At 33.2% G+C, this 24606-nt stretch overlaps 3 protein-coding genes and 1 non-coding gene across 4 annotated transcripts; 2 read left to right on the forward strand and 2 right to left on the reverse strand.

Annotated features, from left to right (window-relative positions):
• The first annotated feature begins 1594 nt into the window (after positions 1-1594).
• TRNAR-UCU lies at positions 1595-1667 on the forward strand. Its single transcript has one exon. It is a non-coding gene; the product is annotated as a tRNA-Arg (tRNA).
• Positions 1668-8322: 6655 nt separating this feature from the next.
• On the reverse strand, positions 8323-9850 carry LOC124935155 (probable serine/threonine-protein kinase kinX). The gene is made up of 4 exons (XM_047475608.1): positions 9800-9850; positions 9158-9725; positions 8918-9033; positions 8323-8838 (listed from the first exon to the last, which is right to left on the reverse strand). The coding sequence occupies exons 1-4, from the start codon at positions 9848-9850 to the stop codon at positions 8323-8325; spliced, it is 1251 nt and encodes a 416-aa protein (XP_047331564.1).
• A 3413-nt stretch (positions 9851-13263) lies between these two features.
• LOC124935156 lies at positions 13264-17881 on the forward strand. The gene is made up of 6 exons (XM_047475609.1): positions 13264-13536; positions 14320-14487; positions 14560-14637; positions 16468-16533; positions 16691-16756; positions 16832-17881. The coding sequence occupies exons 1-6, from the start codon at positions 13264-13266 to the stop codon at positions 17507-17509; spliced, it is 1329 nt and encodes a 442-aa protein (XP_047331565.1). The 3' UTR covers positions 17510-17881.
• A 1182-nt stretch (positions 17882-19063) lies between these two features.
• Positions 19064-23818, reverse strand: LOC124935157 (subtilisin-like protease SBT4.15). Its single transcript, XM_047475610.1, has 11 exons — positions 23705-23818; positions 23261-23358; positions 23047-23144; positions 21683-21826; positions 21483-21591; positions 20892-21402; positions 20720-20823; positions 20357-20581; positions 20177-20285; positions 19698-19911; positions 19064-19620 (listed from the first exon to the last, which is right to left on the reverse strand). The coding sequence occupies exons 1-11, from the start codon at positions 23816-23818 to the stop codon at positions 19064-19066; spliced, it is 2283 nt and encodes a 760-aa protein (XP_047331566.1).
• Between the last annotated feature and the right edge of the window lie 788 nt (positions 23819-24606).

The following is a 24606-nucleotide window of genomic DNA, read 5'->3' on the forward strand; positions in this document are numbered from 1 at the left end:
CTAGTATTTATTTGTATAAGAGTAATTATGATAGAGAGAATACATTTGATGTCATGAATAGTGTCAGAATGATATAACTATACATGAGTGGATTTAAAAAATGAAATTTCTCTCATATTAAATTTAAATCACAACAATCTTGATACCATTTATGACACCAAATTATTGTTCTATATATTAACTCTTTTATATATTTGTCTGTTTTAATTATGATATGTTAATGATTTATTTTTCATTTTTTTACTTACAACTAATATGGATTAATTATTTACATTGTTTAATCTAATTGATTTTTCTCTTTGGGTTATCATGAATCCAATCATTTCCCGTTTTATGGATTCAATCGCTTGTCATAATTTTGGATATATATGATGATTTTTTCCAAGTTGCACAAGTGTTCGTCCCTTTTTGAACTTGATGACAAATCAACGAGGTAGACGTCAATCACTTTATAAATCATTTCATTTAATATATAGGTTGCATCCTTCTAATACTCTAATAGGTAGCCCCAACATTCTTTAGTCTAAACGAGATGATTCAATAATAAAATGTGCCTTGCTCGAAGAAGGGAATCTAATTTTTGTTCTCTCGCACCTTCAAGATCTAAATGTACCATGTTAATGTATTTAATGAGATTAATTTGTGTTCGGCCATGTCATTAACCAATGTGTATGTGTTGAGAGGTGGTGCACAGTCGTCTTTGGGCAATTCCTTATTCAAATCTCGATATTGCATACAAACTCTGATTTTTTCATATTTCTTCGGTATGGATACAATATTAACAATGACAAATCTAAGAAAGTTATGTTTGGTTTGAAAAATATTTGAGTTGGGCTTAAGAAAATAAAAGAGAAAAACTAAGAGAATATTTTATTAAATTGGATTAAAAAAATTAGGAAATTACTGAGTAATGTCACGTTATAAAATTTGTTTTGGGATGGGTTTCAATCCAAGTCAGGATAACGTAAATTTGTTCCCAAATATTAGTGACTCATTATGGATACTTCACGATAAGTTTTGTGTTCATGTGTTTTTTAACCTCTCCTCTAATCTTCTCGTTCACTCGCATTTTTTGAAAATCTACTTCACTAACTTTTCTTCAAGAAAAGATAAATTTATTGTTGCTCGATTTCTAGATAATTGCTCGTCATAAATGTCTTTATTTTGTTTATAAATTTTAATTATATCAGGGCATTTGTAAGTGTCATTTTTTCACATGTTTTTAGAAATTCATCAATATTTAAATTAAATTTAATCACAATTTAATATATATATATATATATATATTATATTGTTTTTCTAATAGAGGTCAAGTATTTTAAAAAATCTCTTAGTTACGAAGAAATTTCAAAATTAAACAAATGATAATCAAATAAGACCTAAATTTTAGGTCGTCTATAAACTTATTATTTAAGAAGGGGAGGAAAATATATTCATAATTTTAAAATTGACTAATAAAGTTTTATTTCCCCTCACAAAATATAGAAAGTTTTAGACAAGTTATTCATCTTAATGTTTGTCATAAGTCATTAACTCAATGTTAAAACATGTTTATTTTGTAATTTAAATAATTTAAAACAAAAAATAAACACAAGCACCCGTGGCCTAATGGATAAGGCGCTTGACTTCTAATCAAGCGATTGTGGGTTTGAGTCCCACCGGGTGTGCTTTATTTTTATTCAATCAAAAGCTTTTCTTTTTTCACTATACTTTTCTTTTCTTAAACAACAAGGCGTCTCACAAACACTATAATTATGTTGATGATAGTATATTTTGTTCATAAAGTTCTCATTTACATGATATGCAAAAAAAAAATTCAAGAATAGTTTATAAAGGCATGCTCGCATTGGAATAAATAATATATTAAAAATAATTATTTTTACTGTTTTTTAACGCCTTATTATTAAGTTTATCGCTCTTATTATAAAAATAGTAAAAAACTAATGCAAAAATAGTAAATGCTTATTGCCATTCGACATTTTTACTGACATGCAAACTGAGGTTTAAACTTCTCGAACCTCGAACTTTTCCAAAAAAAAAAAACGCACAAAGAATTTTACGAGCTTACAAATATATATAATTACACCTGAACATACTAAATTAAATCATTCAAATAAATATTATAAACTAAAAGTAAATATTATATACTAAAATTAAAATACATTACATAAAATTAAAATAAAATACATTAAATAAAAATTAAAACAAAATATTTTATATAAAAATTAAAAAAAAAATACGTTATATAGAAAATAAAAAATTTATATAGAGATTTGTGTTCATGTGAAAAATAGAGTCGATATAATTTTCCATGTTCACATATTGTGGCAGGTTGTTTGATATGCTACATAAAGTGAAATAGTATATTGATGCCACAATTTATCAAACACGTTATGAAATTTAGAAGAGTAATGATATATATACAACACCCTTATACAACACCTTCATAGAATACTCTTATACAAAACTTTCATACAGCACCTACCTCATTTGAAGAAAAAAAAGAGAAAATATATCTTAAAAAAATACAAGAGAGAGAAAATTAGTTTCTCTTTCTTGTTCGCCAAATGAGGTGGGTACTATATGAAGGTGCTGTATATATCATTACTCAATTTAGAAATATGAGTTTAACCCATTTTTAATCGAGCATATTGAACGTTTCAATTTGTAAATAATTGTGAAATGTATGATGTTCTCATTGTCGATGTAGACATGAAGAAGAAGACGAAAAAAGAAAGGAGTTGAAGTTTGCATGTTCGAACTGAAATGAACAACCCTAAAAAAATGAGAATTTGTGGACGATTTAGACAAGAAGGACATATAAGACGAAATTTGCGATATAATAAACTCATTTTATTTTATATAATATTAATTATGTATTTTATTTTCTATATAAAGTATTTTATTTTAATTTATAATATTTATTTGAATAATTTAATTAATATGTTTAGTTTTAATTATATATATTATATTTATAAAATTAAATAAATATGTGTATTATTTTAACATATTTTATTTTGGGACAGTGAATTAAGTATGTAGCCCGTAAACACACTTAATCATTTAACCGGGCACAGAACTCGCCGCTTGACGGCTCGAACCTAGGAACTTATGGTTAATATCCACCTCTTAAGTATGTAGCCCACAAACACAAAAACAAATATAACCCTTTAACGAACTAGGCTAATAAGACTTTAGAACGGGACAACAGATTAAGTATGTAGCTCACAAATACACTTAAACATTTAACCCAGGAACATAGGGTTAGTATCTACCTTTTATTTCCGCTAGGCTAGAAGAGGGGATGAAAAAAATGATACAATGGATTAAATATATAGCCCGCAAACACACTTAATCATTTAACTATGCGTAAAATTTACTGACTGACAGACTTGAACCCAGGAACTTATGGCTAATATCCACCTCTTATTGCCGCTAGACTAGAAGAGAGGATAAAAATAGGACAATAGATTAAGTATGTAGTTCGCAAATACACTTAACCATTTAACAAGACGCAAAATTTGTCGTCTGACGGACTCGAACTTAGGAACTTATGGTTAGTATCCATCTCTTATTTAACATATTTTATTTTTTATATATTAATATAATATATATTTTTTTAATTATTTAATGAAGTATTATTAATTTTAACTAGCATGGAATCCGTGTTAATGGTATAAAATCTAGAAAAAAATTACGGTAAAAATGTGATAGATTTTTTTTTTAACATTTTATATATAAATTAATTAGTTAAGAAAGTTGAACTTATATTGTTAAAATGTTCCGCGTTCATCAAATTTGGTGTTAAATTTAAAATATAAAGTCTTATTAATCTTGTTTGTAAAAGGTTGTATTTTTTTTTGTTAGGTTGCAAGTTTGAAACATATTTATAACATTTTTAATTTTATTTTTAATTGTTTTAAATTTATGGGCGGGTCAATCCACAATTCTACCAAAGTATCAATTTACTCTCACATATATATCCAAATTAACCAAATGTCTCAATCCGGCAATTCGAACACTTTAAAAATTAAGCATCATTATATATATATATATATTATATTTTATATTTATAAAATAAAATTCCGTCATTAACCGGTTTAGAGAAACAAAAAGATAATTAATGGAGTTGTTAATAGGTTTAGAGATGATATTAAGTATTTTGGAAAAAAATAAAAATGGTAATATAGGAAAATTATTTGAAACATTTGTAGACAAGGAATTGTCCCTTATTTGAATAACCTAGAAAAAAAATAATAATAATTGAGAATAATTTTAATGAAGTGATAATTTTTTTTAATAAAAATACTTTGCCTTATTCAATTTGAGTTATTTCAATAAACTAAATCTAAAAAACATTTCATTCTACTCTTTTATATTTATATTGTATCACACAATTTATTAACAGAAAATATTAAAATATCTTTTATTTTAAATTATTATTTATTATTTTATTATTATATACTAATATTTTGTTTTTAAGTCTTTTATCAATTTCTTTTTATACTTTCTTAAAATTACCATCAACTATTATTTTTTTTTCTTTCAAATAATTTAAATAGGGTCATTTGCCTATGTGGTCACCCATTAATTGAAATTGTTCTGGTGACCACTTTATTTTTTTTGGACGAAATTACCTTTTTCGCGTAACGCGAAGGGATTTCGCGTTTCGCGAAATGAATCAGTGTGAAAAGTCCAGAATACCCTTACTATATAATATAATCCAGCCATTTTTTTTATTCCCTTCTCTCTCTTCCCTTCAGCTCTTCTCCTCCTTCTCTCTAAACTCGCCGGCGGCGGCAGTAAGCGGCGACGATACACACAATGAGCTCCACGACAAGCACGAGCACTGTACCACTTGGTAAGTTTATGTACTTGAAGTTTATTGTTGTTCGTTTCTGCATTTTCGAATCACTATGCTGTTTAGGGTTTCATCCGATGATACTTCCCGTTTCGTGAAGTACTTTCCGTTTCGCGAAATACTTCCTATTTCGCGATGTACTTTCCGTTTCGCGAAGGTTTTCTATTTCACAGTATTAGTATTAATTATCCCGTTTCTATTTTTTCTTGCAGCCGAAGTTTTCGTTTTCTATAATGGAGAGTGGAAAGTTGATGCTAATGGAATATTGTATTTTGATGCCTCTTCAATCAAAACATTAGATTTACCCCCAAAGTACTCGTTATGCTGAATTAATTGATAAAATCCATGAAAGACTTAACGTGCAGAAATCTACATATGATTTAGTGCTGCAAGTGAAATATGATATTCCGAATATCACAAATCCTAGACCTGTTTTTATTGAAGAAGATGAGGATTTGAACATATATTTATCACGCTTGATTTTGGGTCGAACTGTGTCACCATTGTGTGTCTCTATAGTAGATAAGTCACCATTTACTAAAGAAAAGATACCACTACTTACCTACCCAACTCAAGAAAGTATACTACCACAATTTACTCAGAAAATTGTACTAGAAGTTGTACCCTCGGATGTCTTTGTTGAAAGTAATGAAGCCGGAGATAACTCTTTGCCTCACATCCCACTTACTCAGGACTTTCATGCATCAATACCTACACCACATAGTGCAAGAAGAGCATCAACGAGTACACTTACTAGTGCAAGAAAATCATCAATGGGTACACCATGTAGTGCAAGAAGATCATCATTTGGTACACCATCGACAGACATATCACCGACAGACATATCATCGACAGACCCCTCATTTGCATTGTCATTAACTACTAAAACCGTATTGGAAGTCGGTGCCTTGTTTGAAAATAAAAAAGAACTACAACTGATGCTATATAAATATGCGATGACTAATCATTTTGAATTCAAAGTGGAGAAGTCAAGAAAACATCTTTGGTATGTGAAATGTTTGGATGAGAAATACAAGTGGAGATTGCGTGCCGTGAAAGGTGAATTATCTGAGATGTTTGAGATCCGGAAATTCGACCAAGAACACTCATGCTCAGTTCTGTCGAGGCTAGAGAAAAAAATGCAAACACCACCATGGGTTATTGGGCAGTGCGTGAAGAGTAAGTACATGGACCATCACCATAACCACTTGCCTAAGAAAATAATTGAAGACATGCAGACAACTTATGAGATAAATTTGACTTATAATAAGGCTTGTAGGGCAAGGGAAATGGCTTTAATGGCAGTGCGAGGAATGGTAGAGGATTTATATGAAAAATTACCCTCATACCTTTACATGTTGGAGAAGAATAATCCGGGTACCATAACAGACATCCAGACAGACGAGCTCGGCCACTTCAAGTATATGTTCATGTCCTTAGGCCTCTCGATTAGGGGTTTCAAAGCCTTTTGTCGCCCCGTATTGTGTGTTGATTCAAGTTTTCTTAAGCACAAGGGGGGAGGTCAACTATTGGTGGCTATTACATTAGATGCGAATGAACAATTATATCCTGTCGCATTCAGCGTTGTTGATTCAGAGAATAATAACTCTTGGACTTATTTTATGCAAAAACTTAGAGAAGCAATTGGATTAGTTGATGATCTCGTCTTCGTATCCGATAGACACCCAAGCATCGCCAATGCCTTGTGTGCTATTTTTCCAGAAGCATACCACGGTGCGTGCACATATCACATAAAGATGAATATTATGGCGAAATTCAAAACTGATAATTGTCATATAGAGTTTGATATGGCCTCTCGTGCGTACACTATCCCCCAGTTTAATCGTTTTTTTGACAAGATAAGGGTGAAAGATCATAGGATTGCTGCCTATTTGGAAGAAATTTGATTTCAAAGATGGAGTAGAGCATTTTTCCCCGATAAGCGATACAATCAACTCACAAGCAATTACGCTGAGAGTTTTAATAGTCAGAGCAGGAAAGCCAGAAAGTACCCCATTTCCTCAATGGCCGAGTATTTAAGATTGACAATACAAAATTGGTTTAATGAGAGAAGAGAAAGAGCGTTCAACCACCAAGAAGTGTTATCTCCAACTTATGAAAAGTTATTACGTGAGGGATTCGAGAAGGCCAGATTCTATACAGTATCATCGCTTAACCGATTCGAGTTTTATGTGCATGACAATGAGTCTCATTTTAAAGTCAATTTGAAAGACATGAACTACACTTGTAGGGTTTTTGAAGTTTCTGGTCTTCCTTGTACGCATGCAATGGCTGTTGCCCGTCACCGCACTTTGGTTTGTTATGACTTCTGTTCAAAGTATTATTCAGCTCACATGTTCAATCTATTTAACCAATTGTTTAATCGTTTTATTTTCCATTCTGACAGGTATTACACAACTGAATCTTGGATGAATGCATATGCAAAGACATGTTACCCTTCTGGTGATGAAGACGATTGGGATATTCCCGAAATGATCAAGGAACGCGTATGTCTAAAACCACCTGTTAAGGTTAAGAAAGGGCACCCACAAACAAAGCGTAGGTCATCCCAAGGTGAGGTACGTAAGGCCCCGAGACGATGCAGCTCATGTGCTGGACTAGGACATAATAGTGCCACATGCAAAGTAGTCACGCCTGCACCATCTACTGCAAAAGTATCATCATCTAAGCATTATGACTCATCTTCTCAACAACACGAGCCATCATCTCAACAGTATGAGCCTTTAGATTGATTGGGATGAGTTGTATTATGTTTGGGATAAGTTGTATTATGTTTGGGATAAGCTGTATTATGTTTGGGATAAGTTGTACTCTGTTTGGGATAAGTTGTATTATGTTTGGGATAAGTTGTATTATGTTTGGGATAAGTTGTACTCTGTTTGTTGTATCTAGTTTATCTATGTACTGATCAATACTTAGCGAATCGTTAAGTACTTAACGATTCGTTAAGTACTTAGCGAATCGTTAAGTACTTAGCGAATCGTTAAGTACTTAGCGAATCGTTAAACACTTAGCGATTTGTTAAACACTTAGTGTTTCGTTAAGTACTTAGCATTTCGCTAAGTTAAAGTTAAAGTTAGTTAAAGTTACTTGGTATGATTTATGTACATTTAATTATATGTTCAATTATTTGGTATGAAACAGACTACCAACCAACCAGACTAAATTAAAACTACAAATATTTTAACATTAAATGGAACTTAAGTTCAAGTTCTATCCAAAAAGCAATACAAGATTACAATACATAAGCACCAGTCAAGTTCTATCCAAAAATAAATACAAGATTACAATACAAACTAAGGTTCTATAATTTGATGAAATAACTGGACCGCCATCTTTTGTCTAAAAAACTCCATTTCATTGGAGGTCACCTTCTCTACACCTAAACCAGCAGTCAAGTATTCCATGTACATAAGCATAAATACACCACAATCCCCACTCTATGCTGCTCTAGGGACTTCCCCTACTTTAGCGACTGCATTTTTGGCTGGGTGTGGCAACCTTTTATATGTCAGTTTCTGGAAATTGAAATTAGGAAACCTTTGTAGCTCAGCATCAGTGGCTCCCATTGCAAATAATCGTGGAATCATCTCACACAAAGGTCTCAAGTATGGATCGAGATTCCTATAAATACTCGAGTCGCAGTCATAAACGTCAATGTGATTATCTTGTAGACGAACGACGCACAATACCCAATGCTTGTTGCCAATGTTCAAAGGCACATAAATATCGTCGACTGATGCGCATTCTGGCATATGTCTATGGTCCACACCTAGGAAGTACTGATCAAATTCATCTACTATTGGATAATTTTCAAGATCTTTTTTAAACGTCGGGTGTTCTCGCCTCAGCTTATCTCCTAATAAGAAATCCCCTATTGATACTTTAGAATGTTTATATGTCTTGGGATATTGCGCAATCCTTTTTCGCAACAAGTGGCGGAATGCGTCGACTTCCTGCAAAATGGGGGAAAATGCAGTATATATCAAACACCTTAGAATAAGTTAATGAATTATTAAGAATTGCAAGAATTACAGGATCTTTAAGCCTTGTGCACTTTGTTAGAACTCTAACAAACAACTTCTTTGGTGCTTCGCAAGTATACACAGTCTTTTTCTGATCATTGGTGGCTTCATCTTTCAACCAATTCTCTAATTGAACCAACAACTCATCATCAAATTTTTGAAGGGGATTGATAGTTAATGGATCATTTGTCTTTGACTGTTTTGACAAAGAAGGGTTGGTGTAGTCTTCATCTTTCTTCTGCTTCCTCACTCTTTTTTTTTGGAACTCCTCTTTTAGGTGGAGTGTTGTATAATTGGAAATCATCATCATCGTTCCCATCCTTCGCATCCTTGACCTTATCCTTCTCAACCTTCCCATCCTTCTCAACCTTGACCTTATCCTTCCCATCATTCGAATCCTTCTCAACCTTGACCTTGACTTTATCATTCCCATCCTTCGCATCCTTCTCAACCTTCTCAACCTTTACCTTGACCTTATCCTTCTTTTTCTCAATTATTTCTTGCATCATATCGGAGAGCAACATCTCCCCACCATCCACCTTCACATCATTCTCAATCTCCCCACCATACACCTTCACATTTTTCTCAATCTCCCCACCATCCACCTTCACATCATTCTCAATCTCCCCACAATACACCTTCACATTTTTCTCATTCTCCCCACAATCCACCTTCACAGCATCCACACTCTCCTCCACCTTTACCACACTCTCCTCCACCTTTACATCCACACTCTCCTCCACCTTCACAGCATCCACACTCTCCTCCACCTTTACATCCACACTATCCTCCACCTTCCCATCCTTTAACTCCATTTCCTACAAAAATAGAACAACATTGTGGTCAACGTTTACTCCCTGAAACAACATTGACTTCGCTAAGTATAAATTACCTTAGTTTTATCCTTTGCATCCACACTCTCCTCCACCTTCCCATCCTTCATCTCCATTTCATTCGTCTTCATCTCCTCCACCTTCCCTTCTTGCAAAAATAGAACAACATTGTGGTCAGTTATGAACAACAATTGCCAAGTACTTAGAGATTCGTTAAGTACTTAGCGATTCGTTAAGTACTTAGCAAATCATTATGTACTTAATGAATTGCTAAGTACTTAACGAATCGCTAAGTACTTAGCGATTCGCTTAGTACTTAACGAATCGGCAAGTTTTATTATCTTACCTCAGTCTTGTCCTTCTTGTCCAATTTGCTCTTCTTCTACTTCTTCTTCTTCTTCTCCTCCTCCATATTATCTAATTTGGCTATTAACATGACTATCTTTTGGTTGGATTTGGCTAATAACTGTTCGAAAATACTAATAACCAACTTTTTAATATAAACCTTGTGATGTGCTTGAGTTTCTTCGTAAGTTGTTTTCATCTCTTTGAGCTCCTCCTTCACCTCTTTGATGAGCTCCTCCTTCAGCGCTCTTACCTCTTCCTTCAGCTCTTCACATTTACAACCAACAGAAGATGTTAGAGGTAATCCAGGACTAGTCGTGGATGGGGGACTAGGAATGTTGGCAGGACTCGATTCATAAGCAAGCTTTCTCTTCAGGTTTACTGCTTCTTTGAGATTAATTATAGTCTTTCTCTTCCGGGTGTTTGGTTTGGAAGTAGGTTCTTCATGTTCATCGTCATGTTCACTTTCCACTTCATCATAATCCTCTTTGACTAACTTCCCTTCTATAAATTCCTCAAAAAATTCATCAGTTGACTCGTCTATTTGTTCAAAGTCCTCACCACTGTATAACCTCTTCTCCATGGAGGACTCTTCCATCTTAGTTAGATCCGTGGTCTCAAGGGCAGACTTTATCTCGATCAAGGTATTCTTCCTGTTGGAATGATAGACTAACAACCTTGGGCGTAGAGGATCATTAAGCTCATTCTTTTTGGCAAATTTAGGGACAAAGCCTTTGATGACCTCATATGTCCACACTTGAAATGTCAGTGCAAACCCATAAATGTTATAAGCAAAAGGAGCATAAGGATCATCAATCATTTTCTTCTTCTGATAATATTTGTGACTGAGATGTCTCATGTTCTTGTTCAAATCCTTGAGGGTGGCTCTAAAGGTGACCTTCCCCCAAGGAAATCAGAGGAAAGTTTCCTCGTCTTCGACCATGTGGAGGATTTTTGAAAATACCACCCTCCTTGGGTCAAATAAAAATAGGTACTGGAAAATCAAGTAAACCAGCCCCATCTTCCATGCATCTTCCTTATCTCTGCATTTCAAAAAAGCAGTCTCCAACTCTTGCATTACTACTCTCGTCTTCCCTTTAAAATATTTTACTGACAGAGGTGGACAACCTCGACATTGTTCTTCGTTCACCTCAGGAAACCTTTCGAAGTTTAGGCCCGTCACCAAGGCGTACTCTTTCATACCAAATACAAGTTGCTGCCCAATGATATTGAAATTTATCTCCTTGGAGTTTGAACTTTCCCTCCTAAGCAACATGTGATGTACAATAGTTCCTCAGAACTGCAACACTGGCGCTGAGAATATATATCTGAATTGGGTATTATACACCTTCTCCACAAGATCCATTTCCTCAAATTTCATAATAATCTTCTTCAGGCAGAGGGCGCTTTTCCAAGAAATCCGACCAGGAAACTCAGGAATTGTGGTTTCTACCATCTACAAAAGGAACAACAACAAAAATGTAAGAACAAATACATAAACCATCGCAAACCATAAGTACTTAACGAAACGTTAAGTACTTAGCGAATCGTTAAATACTTAGCGTTTCGTTAAGTACTTAGCGATTCATTAAACACTTAGCGTTTCGTTAAGTACTTAGAGAATCGCTAAGTACTTTGCGAAACCCTAATATGGGATATGCCCATTGAGAAACCATGATCATTAAACTTGGAAAAAAACCCTAAACCTAAACCAATAAGCAATAACCAGAAACAACCGAAAACCCGAAACCTAAACAAATAAACAGAAACAGCCAAAACCCTAAAACTTAACATGCAAATATGAAAACCCATAACCAAAAAAAGACATTCAACAACTAAAAAAATAATCAAACCTGAGATTAATGAAGAGGCGGTTAGAGAGAGAGAGGACATGAGGGGATAGAAGACGGGCAGATCGGCCTTGGCAAGGAGGAGTTCAGTGAAGAGACGGTTATAGAGAGAGAGGACTCGAGAGGATAGAAAAAATGGAAGAAATGAATGCAGAAATGTTTTTTTTAAATATAAGGTAGAGCGCGTGCAGAAACGCGCCCTTCTTCGACTTCCTATGCGCGCGTGCAGAAACGCTAAGCACCTAATGAAACGTTAAGTGCCTAGCGAAACACAAAGTGCTAGCGAAACGCTTAGTGCCTAGAGAAACGCTAAGTAACTAGCGGAAACAATATCATCTGCAAATATCATCATCGACAAAAGAACAATAAAATGAAGAAAATAATGAACCAATATGAACAAATATGAACAAATATGAACCAATATGAACCAATATGAACCGATTTAATTGATTTAGGGTTAGGGTTTCATTAAGAAGAACATAAATCGTTTGAAATAAAGATAATAGACAATAAGAACATAAATTCATTTAGGGTTTTTAGATAGAGATACTGGAAACATTAACATAAAACGATTTGGGTTAGAGTTAGGGTTTCGAATGAAGATATAGAAATAATAACATAAATCTGTATTATAAACATCGATTCAGGGATGAGGTTTCTTATCTTTGTAGATTCAGGTCATAGCCGTCGTCCCCGTAGTCGCCGTCGCCGAAGTTTTCGCCGCCGCCGACGAACAAGAACAGAGATAGGAAACCTTGAGAGAGAAACAAAATGAGGGAAATGAAAAAATTTGAGTATATATATTTAAATTATTTCACTTCGTGTTACGCGAAAAGAGTAATTTCGTCAAAAAAAAATAAAGTGGTCACCATATCAATTTTAATTATCGGTGACCACGGACGCAAATGCCCCATCTTTAGGGTCATTTCGTCCAATTTCCCGAATCAGGCTTTAAATGGTACTCATATATATAAATAAAAAATAAAAATAAATAATATTTTATTATTTTATATTAATGAATTAAAATTACAAAAATAAATGAAATGATATTTTAGTAATTTTATTTATATAAATATTCAAACCGAACAAAGTTAATTCTAAAATAATTGTTGCTTTTGCAGTCCACTGGTCATGATCTGGCATGAAACGTGGCGCCTCCATGATTTTCCTCTTCCGATTTTACCCCCACACTCTCTTTCTACTGCCGAAGTAGTAATATACTGTTCTTCACCTTCCTCCAAGCAAATCCTCCTCCCAATGGAACTGCTATCTTTCTTTTCTCCCCCATAACTATATGTACAACTTCTCCTAAAGAAACTTACAACTTCATGGAAATCGCGCTGGACTCCAACACTAGTAATAATACTTCACTGACTACGTCGTTTAAAACGGTGGTTTCGGCGGTTAGGATTAGCGGCGGGGACGTGGGTTGTGTCGGTGATGGAATGGTGAATATTGAGATAGAAGCGGCTGAAGCTTTGGCCGGTTTGGCACATTCATCAGCTTGGCGGGTTCACGAAGAAGAAGAAGAAGAAGAATTGCTGAGGGGTTCTTCAAAAGAGGGAGATGTATCTCTTTCGCCGCTTATGGGTTCTGGAAAGGTTTAATCTTTACTTATCTTGTATTTTTGTTTGTATTTGATGATCTTCAAAATTTACAACTAGATCTCTGATTTATAGCTAGTTTTGGACTTGATGCCTTCATTTACATAGATATTTCAAAATTTAGTAGTTTGAAGACGAGTCCACTTATCAAAAATTTGATTTTGACATCAAACCCTGCTTTGCCTTTGTCAGAATCCTCTGCCTCTAGTGTTAAAACATAGTTTTTTTTTTATGAAGGAACTGCTCCACTATTTCAGTAACTGCTAGCTGTTATTCAGCAAGGGAAATTAGGGTTCTAAGTGAGAAGAGGTGATGGAAAAAAAGTGGAGATGTTGTGAGAACTTAGGTTCACTATTTCCATCCTGCTACATAATGTATTCAATATTTACAAGATTACCCACAAATCATTTTCCCTACTTCTTTATTCTTAACAACCTCTCATCAGTTATGTCAATGTAGATATCATGTACAGAAAAATATGAAAGGTAAACATCCATTACAGAATTTGCAAATTGTGTATAGTTAAGATATTCTATAGTTACAACTACTGATCTAGATAATACTAGAAAAAAGTTGTGGTAGCTTTGGGGACAATGTCAACTTGTTAGCCATTGATGTTATTTGGAAGCCGGGAAATGTGATGGTATCTGCCCAGGACCTGAGAACTAATTTAATTAAAACATTTTTAGTATGAAAATAATATTTTCAATTTATATGTTCAAATGCTGTTCTTTGTGATTCTTTGTTCAGGATTTGAGAACATTTTTTTCATTTTAATAGGATGCATCTCCTCTGAGTGTTGAGCAGCATTACCGAGATGTGGACAACAGCAGGGAGATAACAGAAAATGGTGGAAGAGATGTTAATCTCCATAAATCTAGTCTGTTGCCTCCCACCATAATTTCCCCTCATCTTAGTGTGGGCAAGTCAAGACAACATTTGAATGAGGTATATGGAGACTGTGATATCTCTTACTGAATACACCTTCATGCTTGCTAATTAAAGCTCTGAATGTTATAGGCAGAAAAAGAGGCTCGAAGGCTCCATAGAGTATTGGCAAACAGAGAGTCAGCTAGACAAACAATTCTCCGCCGCCAGGTGAGCACACATTTAATGTATTCTTGAGCATAATAGTTAGGAAGGAAGGAATCCAGCCTGGATCGCCTCAAACTTGTACAATTTCCATTCTTATACTTTATGGACCTTTGCCACTTTCTGTGCACCAGTTAAAAGGGGTCAATTCCATTCAGAGACAAAACAAAGCATCACAACCGTGTAGCTAGAGCACAATATTATTTTTTCACCACTTATCTAGTAGTGAAATTGATTTGTCTGTTAGAAAAGTTTTGATAAGTGTGGATCAATAGGCCTTCTCAGAGACTATATCAGGAAATAGATGACATCTGGAAATCCTAAGCAAAAACATGGAATGCGAAAACTTATATATGCAATCACTATAATCTCCTACCACCCAGCATATCTTACAATCTCAAATGTTATTTGTCTTCCTTAGGGGCGAACAAATGGTTAAATCTGATCCATATTATATTTATCCTATCTGTAATCCAAACCATTACATTGATTAATACGGATTGGACTGGGTATAGTTTGAATAATCTAATTTAACATTTTTTAATTCTCAGTACTTAATATGTTTATTTTTACTTTCTTTTTGTTTTGTTTTGTTAATTTAATGTTCAGTTCACTTTTTCTTTATAATCCACTTAATTTAAAAAAAGAAAAAAATATTATTAAATTTAAGTTTTTTAATAATACATTTTATTATAATTAATTTTGTTAAAAACGTCTCTAATTTGTTAATACAATTATTGAAGTATGTTTTTAAATCAAAATTTTAATTGACTAAACAAAAATTTGATGGTTACAAAAAAAACTGGTTGTGGCATAACTGATGCTGAAAAAAATAGAGAAAATCAATTTATTTTGGTGAAATACAATCTAGGGAAAAAATTGGAAAATGTATTTTTGTGTAGATAATTTGGACAATCCTAATTCAATCCGAAATCAATTTAATCCGAACTCAATCCAATCCGAAATAGTTAATCCAAATTAGTATTTTGGATTCGGATCTGTTTGGATTTCGAATTTATCCGTTAAATGCTTATTCCTAATCTTCCTCAAGTCTTTTGCTTAGAAAGAAAGTGGATGTAAAAGAAGAGTTAGAGTAAGAAGACTATCCAAGTGAAGTTTGAGTGCAAGATGTGACACATCTGTTGGTTTGAACTTCTTTTATTGCCTTGTATTTAAATTCAATTTCACTTTGTGCCTGAAGTGATGCCATTGGTGAAGAAACAAAACTAGAATTGGTCTCATGAAACAATATAACCAGTCAAATAAAAATAATTATATAGCCTCACAATTCAAAGAATTTAGTCACCAATGATGAAACTGATTTAGAGGCCCAATGAATGGTCAAACCATTTAAGAACTGAATAATTGGATAAGATAGAATAACAGTAGCAAGTTGTGAATGTGAATGCTTGATAAGGACATGGACAAATAAAAGAGAAAATGGAGTGCCACTAGAAATAAGCAATGCCTTGAGTATTATCATAAATTCTCCAACATTATAACCATGTGACATGTGTAAACACAATGGGGATCTAATTTTTATAAATCTAAACAAATACAACATTCGATATAATACTCTCCCTATGCTGTTTTCATATGATCATGAAGATGTGTTTCCCGTCTTGTCCAATGTTAGCATTTCTAGTGAAGAACAAATGTTTAGGGTTTAGGTCTCAGTCATCTTCAAGGGCCATACTTTAATGTTAAATTTCTCTGGCTCATATGTTTATTTAAGCTTTAATGCTGAATTTCATTGCAATTGATGGGTGGGGTATCCCTATATGTTCTTTACATAGTTCATTTTTGTACTTCAATTATTGCTTGTATTTTTGGTAGGCTCATTCTGAGGAGTTGAGGAAAAAAGCTGCTAGTTTAGCTTGGGAGAATGACGACCTGAAAAAGGTAAAATCTACATCAGCCAATACTGCTGTTCTAAGTTGTTTTTTTGTTAAATTTTCATTGGGAACTATTTTTCTCTTTTTCTGGTAGATCTTGTTTTCTAGTATTGTTTAAAGTTTAGCATTTTATAAATTGACTGTATTTTCTCAAAATGTTGAAGGAAAAGGAGCAGGTTAATCAAGAATATGATGATCTGAAGAACATCAATGAAAGCTTAAAAGTACAGGTGAAGTATAGATGGCTTGTATTTTCTAATTTCAATTAAATACGCTTCTCTTCTGATATTGCTCTTATATTTCAGATCGGCAGAAGGGACACTGTGGAAGAAACCAATGTAGAACCAAAGTCAACCCCCCCTAAGACATCCACTTCTCGATCTGCCTGTCCTCCGCCTTTCCTATATAATCAACAGCCATTTTTTTGGTCTCCTCTTATTCAATTACCAAATGGGTCACAAAATGGCATCTCTGTTGGACCAACACTTCCAACTTATAATGTTTCTTCTGAACAAGAGAATAATGGTCCTGGAGTTGCATTATGTGTTTATCCATGTGCGTGGTTCATGCCTCCAACTGATCATGGTGATCATCTTCATATATGGCCATTCAACAATCCTTCAAGCACCAATGGTCCCAACACCAGTCCATCCACAAAAACCATAGAGAATCACAACCATCAACCGTCTATGAGATTGGATACAGAAACTTGTAGAAAGATGGCAAGCGAAGGAGGGCAGAAGAGTATTGAATTTGGAACAGAAGAAGTGGTTCCCATTCCTTCACTATTAACTTCCTTTGTGAAGGGTGTAGTGGCTGGTAAGCGTAAAGCCTCCCATTGTTCTACGAGTAAGACAATTCACTCTTTCCTAGGAAAGGAAAAACCAACTTCTTATGTAGTAATAAACAAGAAAAGAATATCTGATGCTGCTGCGGAGGCCAGGAGGAAGAGGAAGGAAGTAACCAGACTTAAACGAGTTTAAATACACTGCTGAGGTCTCTTATGCACATTCAGATAAACATAGTAGCCGAGGATGGGTCAGTTCTTCTCGAGCTTCTTTCTTGCAGTTGGAAGTAGTTTACTATATTATGTGTTTCTGTGTAGTTTGTGTAAAACTCTAATAGTGAGTTGGTTTTGTGAAAAAGTCAGTGTGTGTGCTTTTGTAAAATAGAGAAGCTTATGAGCTTTTACAAGTATGATGTAGTTGTTGTACATATGGCTTTTGGAGAGAGGACCAGCTTTTTCAGACACAAAGGAAAAGAGCAAGAATGTTTGTTCTAGTCTATTTGTTGATGTGTAAAGCATTCTATATTTTGGTCTCTATTTCTATTATTAGATCTTCAAGGTTGTGTTTTATGCTAATGTTTATACAATTTTGTCTGTCTTGGTTGCTTAATGAGCCGAGTATTTTCGACAACTAAAAAAAGTAGCTAAATCATTTACAAATGTTCAAGGCAATACAACAAAAGTGGCTGCATGCAGCTGTCTAGGGATTCTAAGTCTACCAGAAATGGTGTATGAGTTAAGGAAGCAAATGAATGCATTATTTGTAATGGAGCAACTCCAATGTTAAGATTTCAAAGAACTAATGGCTGATTTACATGGTAAATAATGGGAATCTACACCAACAAATCAATCATTAACGAATGCTTATATCCAATGTAATTGTTTAATTTTGTTTGAAAATTTCAAATATGTCGAGGTAATGATTTGTTTTCCATAATAAAAACGATTATATTGTTTTCCATCTTTGAGATATTTTATTGAAAACTTTTTTAATTTTTTTTTAATTGGGACGAGGAGGAATCATGAAGATGATGATCCAGGAATGGATTAAATGTTCGATTTTGCCAACAATTCAAGCATGAAAAGATATGGAAACCAGTCTTCTTCACCCTTTTCCAATTCCCGAACAACCTTTGGCCATATATCCCTTGCTAGATTTTATTTTCTAGTAAAAATGGGGTCTAAATATATATAATTTATAATATGATTAACTATGTTTTTTAATTATATTGTATTATGATTTCAAAATTAAACAATATATATTATAATTTATACACTATTTAATGACTGTTTTTTCATATACATTGACAGGATATCTGTCACTATACACATTTTTTACTAGTGATTCAAGGATTACCAACATGGGAAGGGTGCACAATAGTATTAGAGGCATGACAGATATTTATCAAATCCACTTCTAACTGTGTTAATATTAAGTGTCCTAAGATGTTTTATGGTGCATATATGCGCCTAAAAACTCTGTTTTTGAAAATTAATTTGTTGTAATGTGAGAATGTGTAGTGAATAATAAATGGAAGGCATGAAACATTCGAGAAATAAGACGGTTTTTAATGAAAGATTTTGCATAGTTGTGTTGTTTTATCAAAAGATGCAACTATTCAATTAATCCAATCTGAGGGATACAATAAATATTATGAAACAACCAGTCAATTGGATTGTAGAACCAAGTCATGACAAAGATTGTCACTGAGTCTCCCAAATTTGTTAAGACAAAATAATTGAAATAATTTTAAGCAAACATTCTAGAAACAACTATAGGACTTGTAACGTGGTGTCTAGAGTCAGTCCAAACCAAGGTTGCTGATTTCAAATCGACCCCCCTTTCAAGCATCCCATGAACCTCAACCTTGAACGACAGCTTATGGTGGACATTGTTAAATTTCAATATATCAGGAGTAACTTCAACATTAAGCCCTTGAGTTGAATTGACTTTTACGTTGTAGATTGCTTGTTTCTTCCCCACATTGGTGACTGTTCGATGAAAAATCACCGAGAAATTCTTGGCAGCAATATCTGTCGTCAGCAGTTGGAAATGCAATGATGGATAGTTAAGGCCATCCGATCCCCTTGCTTCTTTGTAGTTTGAACAATTATAGGTATCCTTCAACTTGTCACTTGTAAGCAACATAATGGTGGAACTATTGTAGCCTTCTTTGCATAGAAAACTTATGTAGGAACTCTCTGTGAGATCATATATTAGACCTGGATTTAGTGCCTTTCTTGGGTCTATTTGGCCCGACCCGGCTCCTAATTCTGTCTCCTGTCTCCTTACCTTCATAGGAGTTGCTGCATGAGAAAATCTGAACTTTAGTATATAGATTTTTGAAAACTTGTATAAATTGTGTATGAAAAAATATATATACCGGTTGTCATAAGAGCAGATTTGATAGCAGCCGGTGACCAATCTGGATGAAAAGATTTTACATAGGCAGCAGCACCACTAACATGAGGGCAAGCCATTGATGTTCCAGATTCTATGTTATATGACACTCTTCTCGTGTCACCTAGTTCTGAGCTCATAGGTGCCACTGGCGAAAATCCTGCTAATATGTTTAGTCCAGGCGCTGCTAAATCGGGCTGTCCTCAAACACCAATTAAAGCACATTAATGTTTTTGTTTAGAAAATATAAGACTTTTGATTAGTAGATCATGATAGTAATATATTGCTATTAATGTTGTTAATTTGTGACCAGCTAACATTAAATACTTGGACTAATAGTTTAGTGATTTTTAAGATAAATAGTGTATATTTTTAACACAATAAAGTAGCTCAATTAATTAGAATCGGTAACTATGAAAAGATGATCAAACTAATGTAATACCACATTAAAAAAAAACTTACTTTAAGGATGCATGGAGTGATGGTTTGAGGTCCTCTAGACGAGAAAGAAGCAATAAAAGGTGCATTCATGGAACTAGTTTTGGACTTGTATATCACAGCCTTGGCATCTCTGCATTCATCAAATGCATCATAAAAATATATTTATTTATTTGACTTCAAATTAATTAAACTTATTATTACTTGGTGGTATTGATATAATGATCAATCCTTGAGCCTTCCCTTATGTTGACAACAGCTGCTGGATCTGAAAAGGTGGATGCTACAATGTTGGTAGGATCATCGGACATGATGGTTCCAACGCCTCCAAAATCTTTGATGGTTGAACTTTGAAACCCATCGTTGCCAAGGCAATACACTATCTTCCCCGCCACCTTAGCCTTATTCAACGCTGCCCGGTCGCAAGCACTGCATGCATAAACAAGTAACTAAGCACAAGTCCAACCCAAGAATAATTAGTCTCAAAGTTCCAGGTACCCGACCCAATGGGTAGGTTGCCATCCCTAAACATGATCATCAAATCTTAATGGGTATGAAATTAGTTACCTAACATTTAGTCCCTCAATTGAGCTATTATTGTCAACAGTGTTGGCTCCATTAGTCAAAGGGTACATTTGCTTGTTGGGTATGAATGTGTTGATGGAAGTTCCCTGCATGTTATATAATTGAATATTTGGGCATGGAACCATGCAAATGAATGTGAAATAAAGTGACTTACAGAAATAACCATCCCATTCCCCAATTTAACGTCAGTCTTAAACTGCCTATCAATACTAGAAGCAGCTACGGTGACAATCCAAGGAGCTACATTTTGAACCGTAAATAAAGCAGGCCCTGAATTCCCAGCTGAACAAGATGTCAATATACCTTTCTTCATGGCATGGAAAGATCCAATGGCTATAGAATCCTCGAAAAAGCTAGATGACTCAGTTCCAATTGAAACAGATATAATGTCAACACCATCCGATATAGCCGCATCGAAACCAGCTAGAATGTCCATATCACTACAACCCATTTCCCAACACACTTTGTACATTGCAAGATGCGATGAAGGCGCACCTCCACGAGCAGTTCCTTTAGCCAGACCGTATAAACTAGCTCCAGAGACCGGGCTCCCGGCTGCAATGGAAGAAGTGTGTGTACCGTGCCCGTTTGTGTCTATTGGGCTAAGAATGTCGGTAGGCCCCGCGATATGGTTAAGATTATAGTATGATGCCCCAATAATTTTACTACAACCAACCACCATGCATATTACTCAAGATAATGTCAATTATGATTATGAAAAATTATGATATATTTATTCACTTACTTGTTGCATCCAGTAAAGTTGAGGGCATTTTTAGTGCACTCACCCTTCCATTTTGATGGGGGAGGTCCATAACCTGTATCATTGAAGCTGAGAGAATCTACCCATATTCCTTCAATATGCAAATTAACATTATTTTATTATATGATATATATATATATTAATGATAATAATATTGAAGTTATAACCATATTTATAATTACCAGTATCAAGGACACCTATGATAAGCTTGGCCTCTACTGTGTTTTTCCTTCTGATAGAGAGAGGCATCCCAATGAAATCCCATGACCTAGTTGTATGGAGCTTCCACACTTTACTTGGAAATACTGATACTACATTACTATTTTCTGTATACATATTAAAGTCAAGTGATATAATAAATATAAAGATATTTATAATAATTATTGAGATATATTTGTTTAGAAGGCTAGAAGCAAAAATTAATATATATGTATATTAGTGTTAGTTTTGTAACATGTATATATAGTATGTTAATATAATTAGACTAAAGATATAAACATGGATGAATCAAAAATTATAATTAAGTTGTCTTGAAAAAAAAATTGAATTAAACTTTAAGAACACGAAGAAAAAAAATTAAATGAACATTTTCTCGAATTGAGGTGGATCAATGTAGATTTTCAAGGTGGACATATATAGAAAGAAAGATAACTACATAATTAGGAGATCATGTCATCATATCCTACATATTTTGTTTTTGTCTCTAGATATTCAGAATTATAATTAAGGTTGGTAAGTTTTTAAATTAAGAATTAAAATTAGAATTAAAACTAAAATTTTAATGAAATTCAAACTATTATGATTTTATAATTCTTAATTCCTCACTTTTAAATTAAGTAATTTTAGTATTTTTTTATATTTTTTATACAAAATACCTTAATATTTTATTATTTATACACAGTTAATAATTTAAAACGATAATATTTATTTTTTTTAATTTAAAATGTTAAAATGTCGAACCAATATATTTTTTAATTTACTAAGTTAATATTTCAAAATAATATATATATATATATATATATATATATATATATATATATATATATATTAATTTTAAAAATTAACATGTCGAACCGATATATATTTATTTAATTTAGTATGTTAATACAAAGAATTTATATTTTTTTTTCTTAATGAGAATCAAATCCTAGACAAACACTCATAATTTAGCGTTCAAATTATTTTATTATATTCTTGTTCAAATATATGATTAATTTAAATTACACTTCTATAGTTTTTTCAAACATAAAAAATTAATTTTAAATCAATTCCAATTCTAATGCAATTTCATTTCACTCATCTAAATCTATCATAGGAGTTACTAATAGAATATCTAATCCCTAAATTAGACCATTTAGAAAATTCATTTTATTAAAAATTCATACTGTCATAAATCGAATAAAGATTCCAAAAATATTTTCATCAATATATTTTTTTCGCAACTACAATTTATCTCAATTTGTGGATGTATAGTATTAAGCACAATAAAACAAAATAATAAAGATTTAAATTAAAGAAACTTATTGTTAATTTTATATATACCTACCTAATAATATGCTTGCTTCGTGAGGCAGTAAGTTTGCAGCAAACCCATTAAAGCTCTTCCAGTAGTTATATATCATGGATTCAGTTGCTACTCTTGGGCTGGTATGTTTAAATAAATAATTAATAATTTAATAATATATACCAAGTGGTTTTGAGATATAATATATAAAAAAGCTGTAAAATTAAAATTAATAAGGAATATAGATGGTGTTTACTCTCCAATGGCCCCAGAAAGAATATTTTGTTGAGCAGAAATTGTTGCTGTGTAAGTTGAAAGTGCTTCTGGCTTTTCCCCCATGTAAACAATATATGGCTGATATCATACATAACAAAATGTTAATAATAATTTTAATTATTTAAAATTAATATAAATCCTCTACATGTTGCTAATTATACAGATTCTAAAAGAATTATGTATAAGTTAAGAGGAATGATACATATCACAACTCTGAAATCGCGACTTGTACAATGAAGGGACCTCGCCCTTATACAAAAGGGATATCCCTGTTATACAAAAGGGACTCCGCCGACTCAGACCCCCTTTGCATAACAAGTCTATTTTTTATAACAACGAGTTCCCTTCGCTGTGCGAGTCACGATTTTCGGAACGTGATATGTATCATTTCTCATAAATTAATTACATGCATATAAGTTATTACCTGTCTAGTGGGTGGTACTGTCCCTGTATGCCCAAAATCTTTGAAGCAATTAACAAAAACAATAGTACTCAAAAACACATTGAATAAAACAACTATTCTCAATGGGTTCTTCATGACTTAATTAAGTTTCTCAATTTCTTACACACACAATTAGTGATGGAGGATCTTAAGTAATTATTTAGGAACTTAAATGTACAAACTTTATATATATAGAGAGACTTTATGAGAGGAGTTTATTTTGTACCATCAGATATCACCTCCACACTCGCAGATTGTTGGTTTAGAGAAATTAAGGAGAGAGATTTGACCGAGAAGAAATTGGATGAACCAATAAAAGACCTAGAGAGACTCATTTCTTCGCCTATCATAACTATACACGTATTTAAACTTTATTAACGAAACAATCTCATTTCTTAGAACTTGTTTGGTTTGAGATTATTTAAATATTTTTATTAGTATGAGGTTATGAAAAATTATGTTATTTGTGTAAAAAACTTACAGGGTTTTAATATTTCAAGAAAAAATATTTGTTTAAAAAATAAATAAAATATATTTTTGTATTTGAATTAATAAATTAATTAATTTGATTAATAATAAAAAGATGAGAGTTTGATCAACCAGATCTACTTTCTTCAACTGAATGCAACCTGTTTGACCTCTTCAAAAGAGAGACTATTGATACAAAAGAAAAGGAATGGGAGATTTCTCTTCAAACCAACTTTTTTTTTCAATAATTAATGGTTTATTCACTATAGACTTGCATGTTATTGCATTGCCAAAACCTCAACTTAAACATTCTAAAATGGTGTTACACCAAAATTAAATATAGATTCAATTCATGTTTGGCATCTTGGTCTGGTTTAAGCTTCCACCCCTAGACCCAATTACAAAAGATTAGGCGA

Source organism: Impatiens glandulifera, chromosome 4, assembly GCF_907164915.1.
Source record: "Impatiens glandulifera chromosome 4, dImpGla2.1, whole genome shotgun sequence".
Taxonomy (NCBI): Eukaryota; Viridiplantae; Streptophyta; class Magnoliopsida; order Ericales; family Balsaminaceae; genus Impatiens; species Impatiens glandulifera.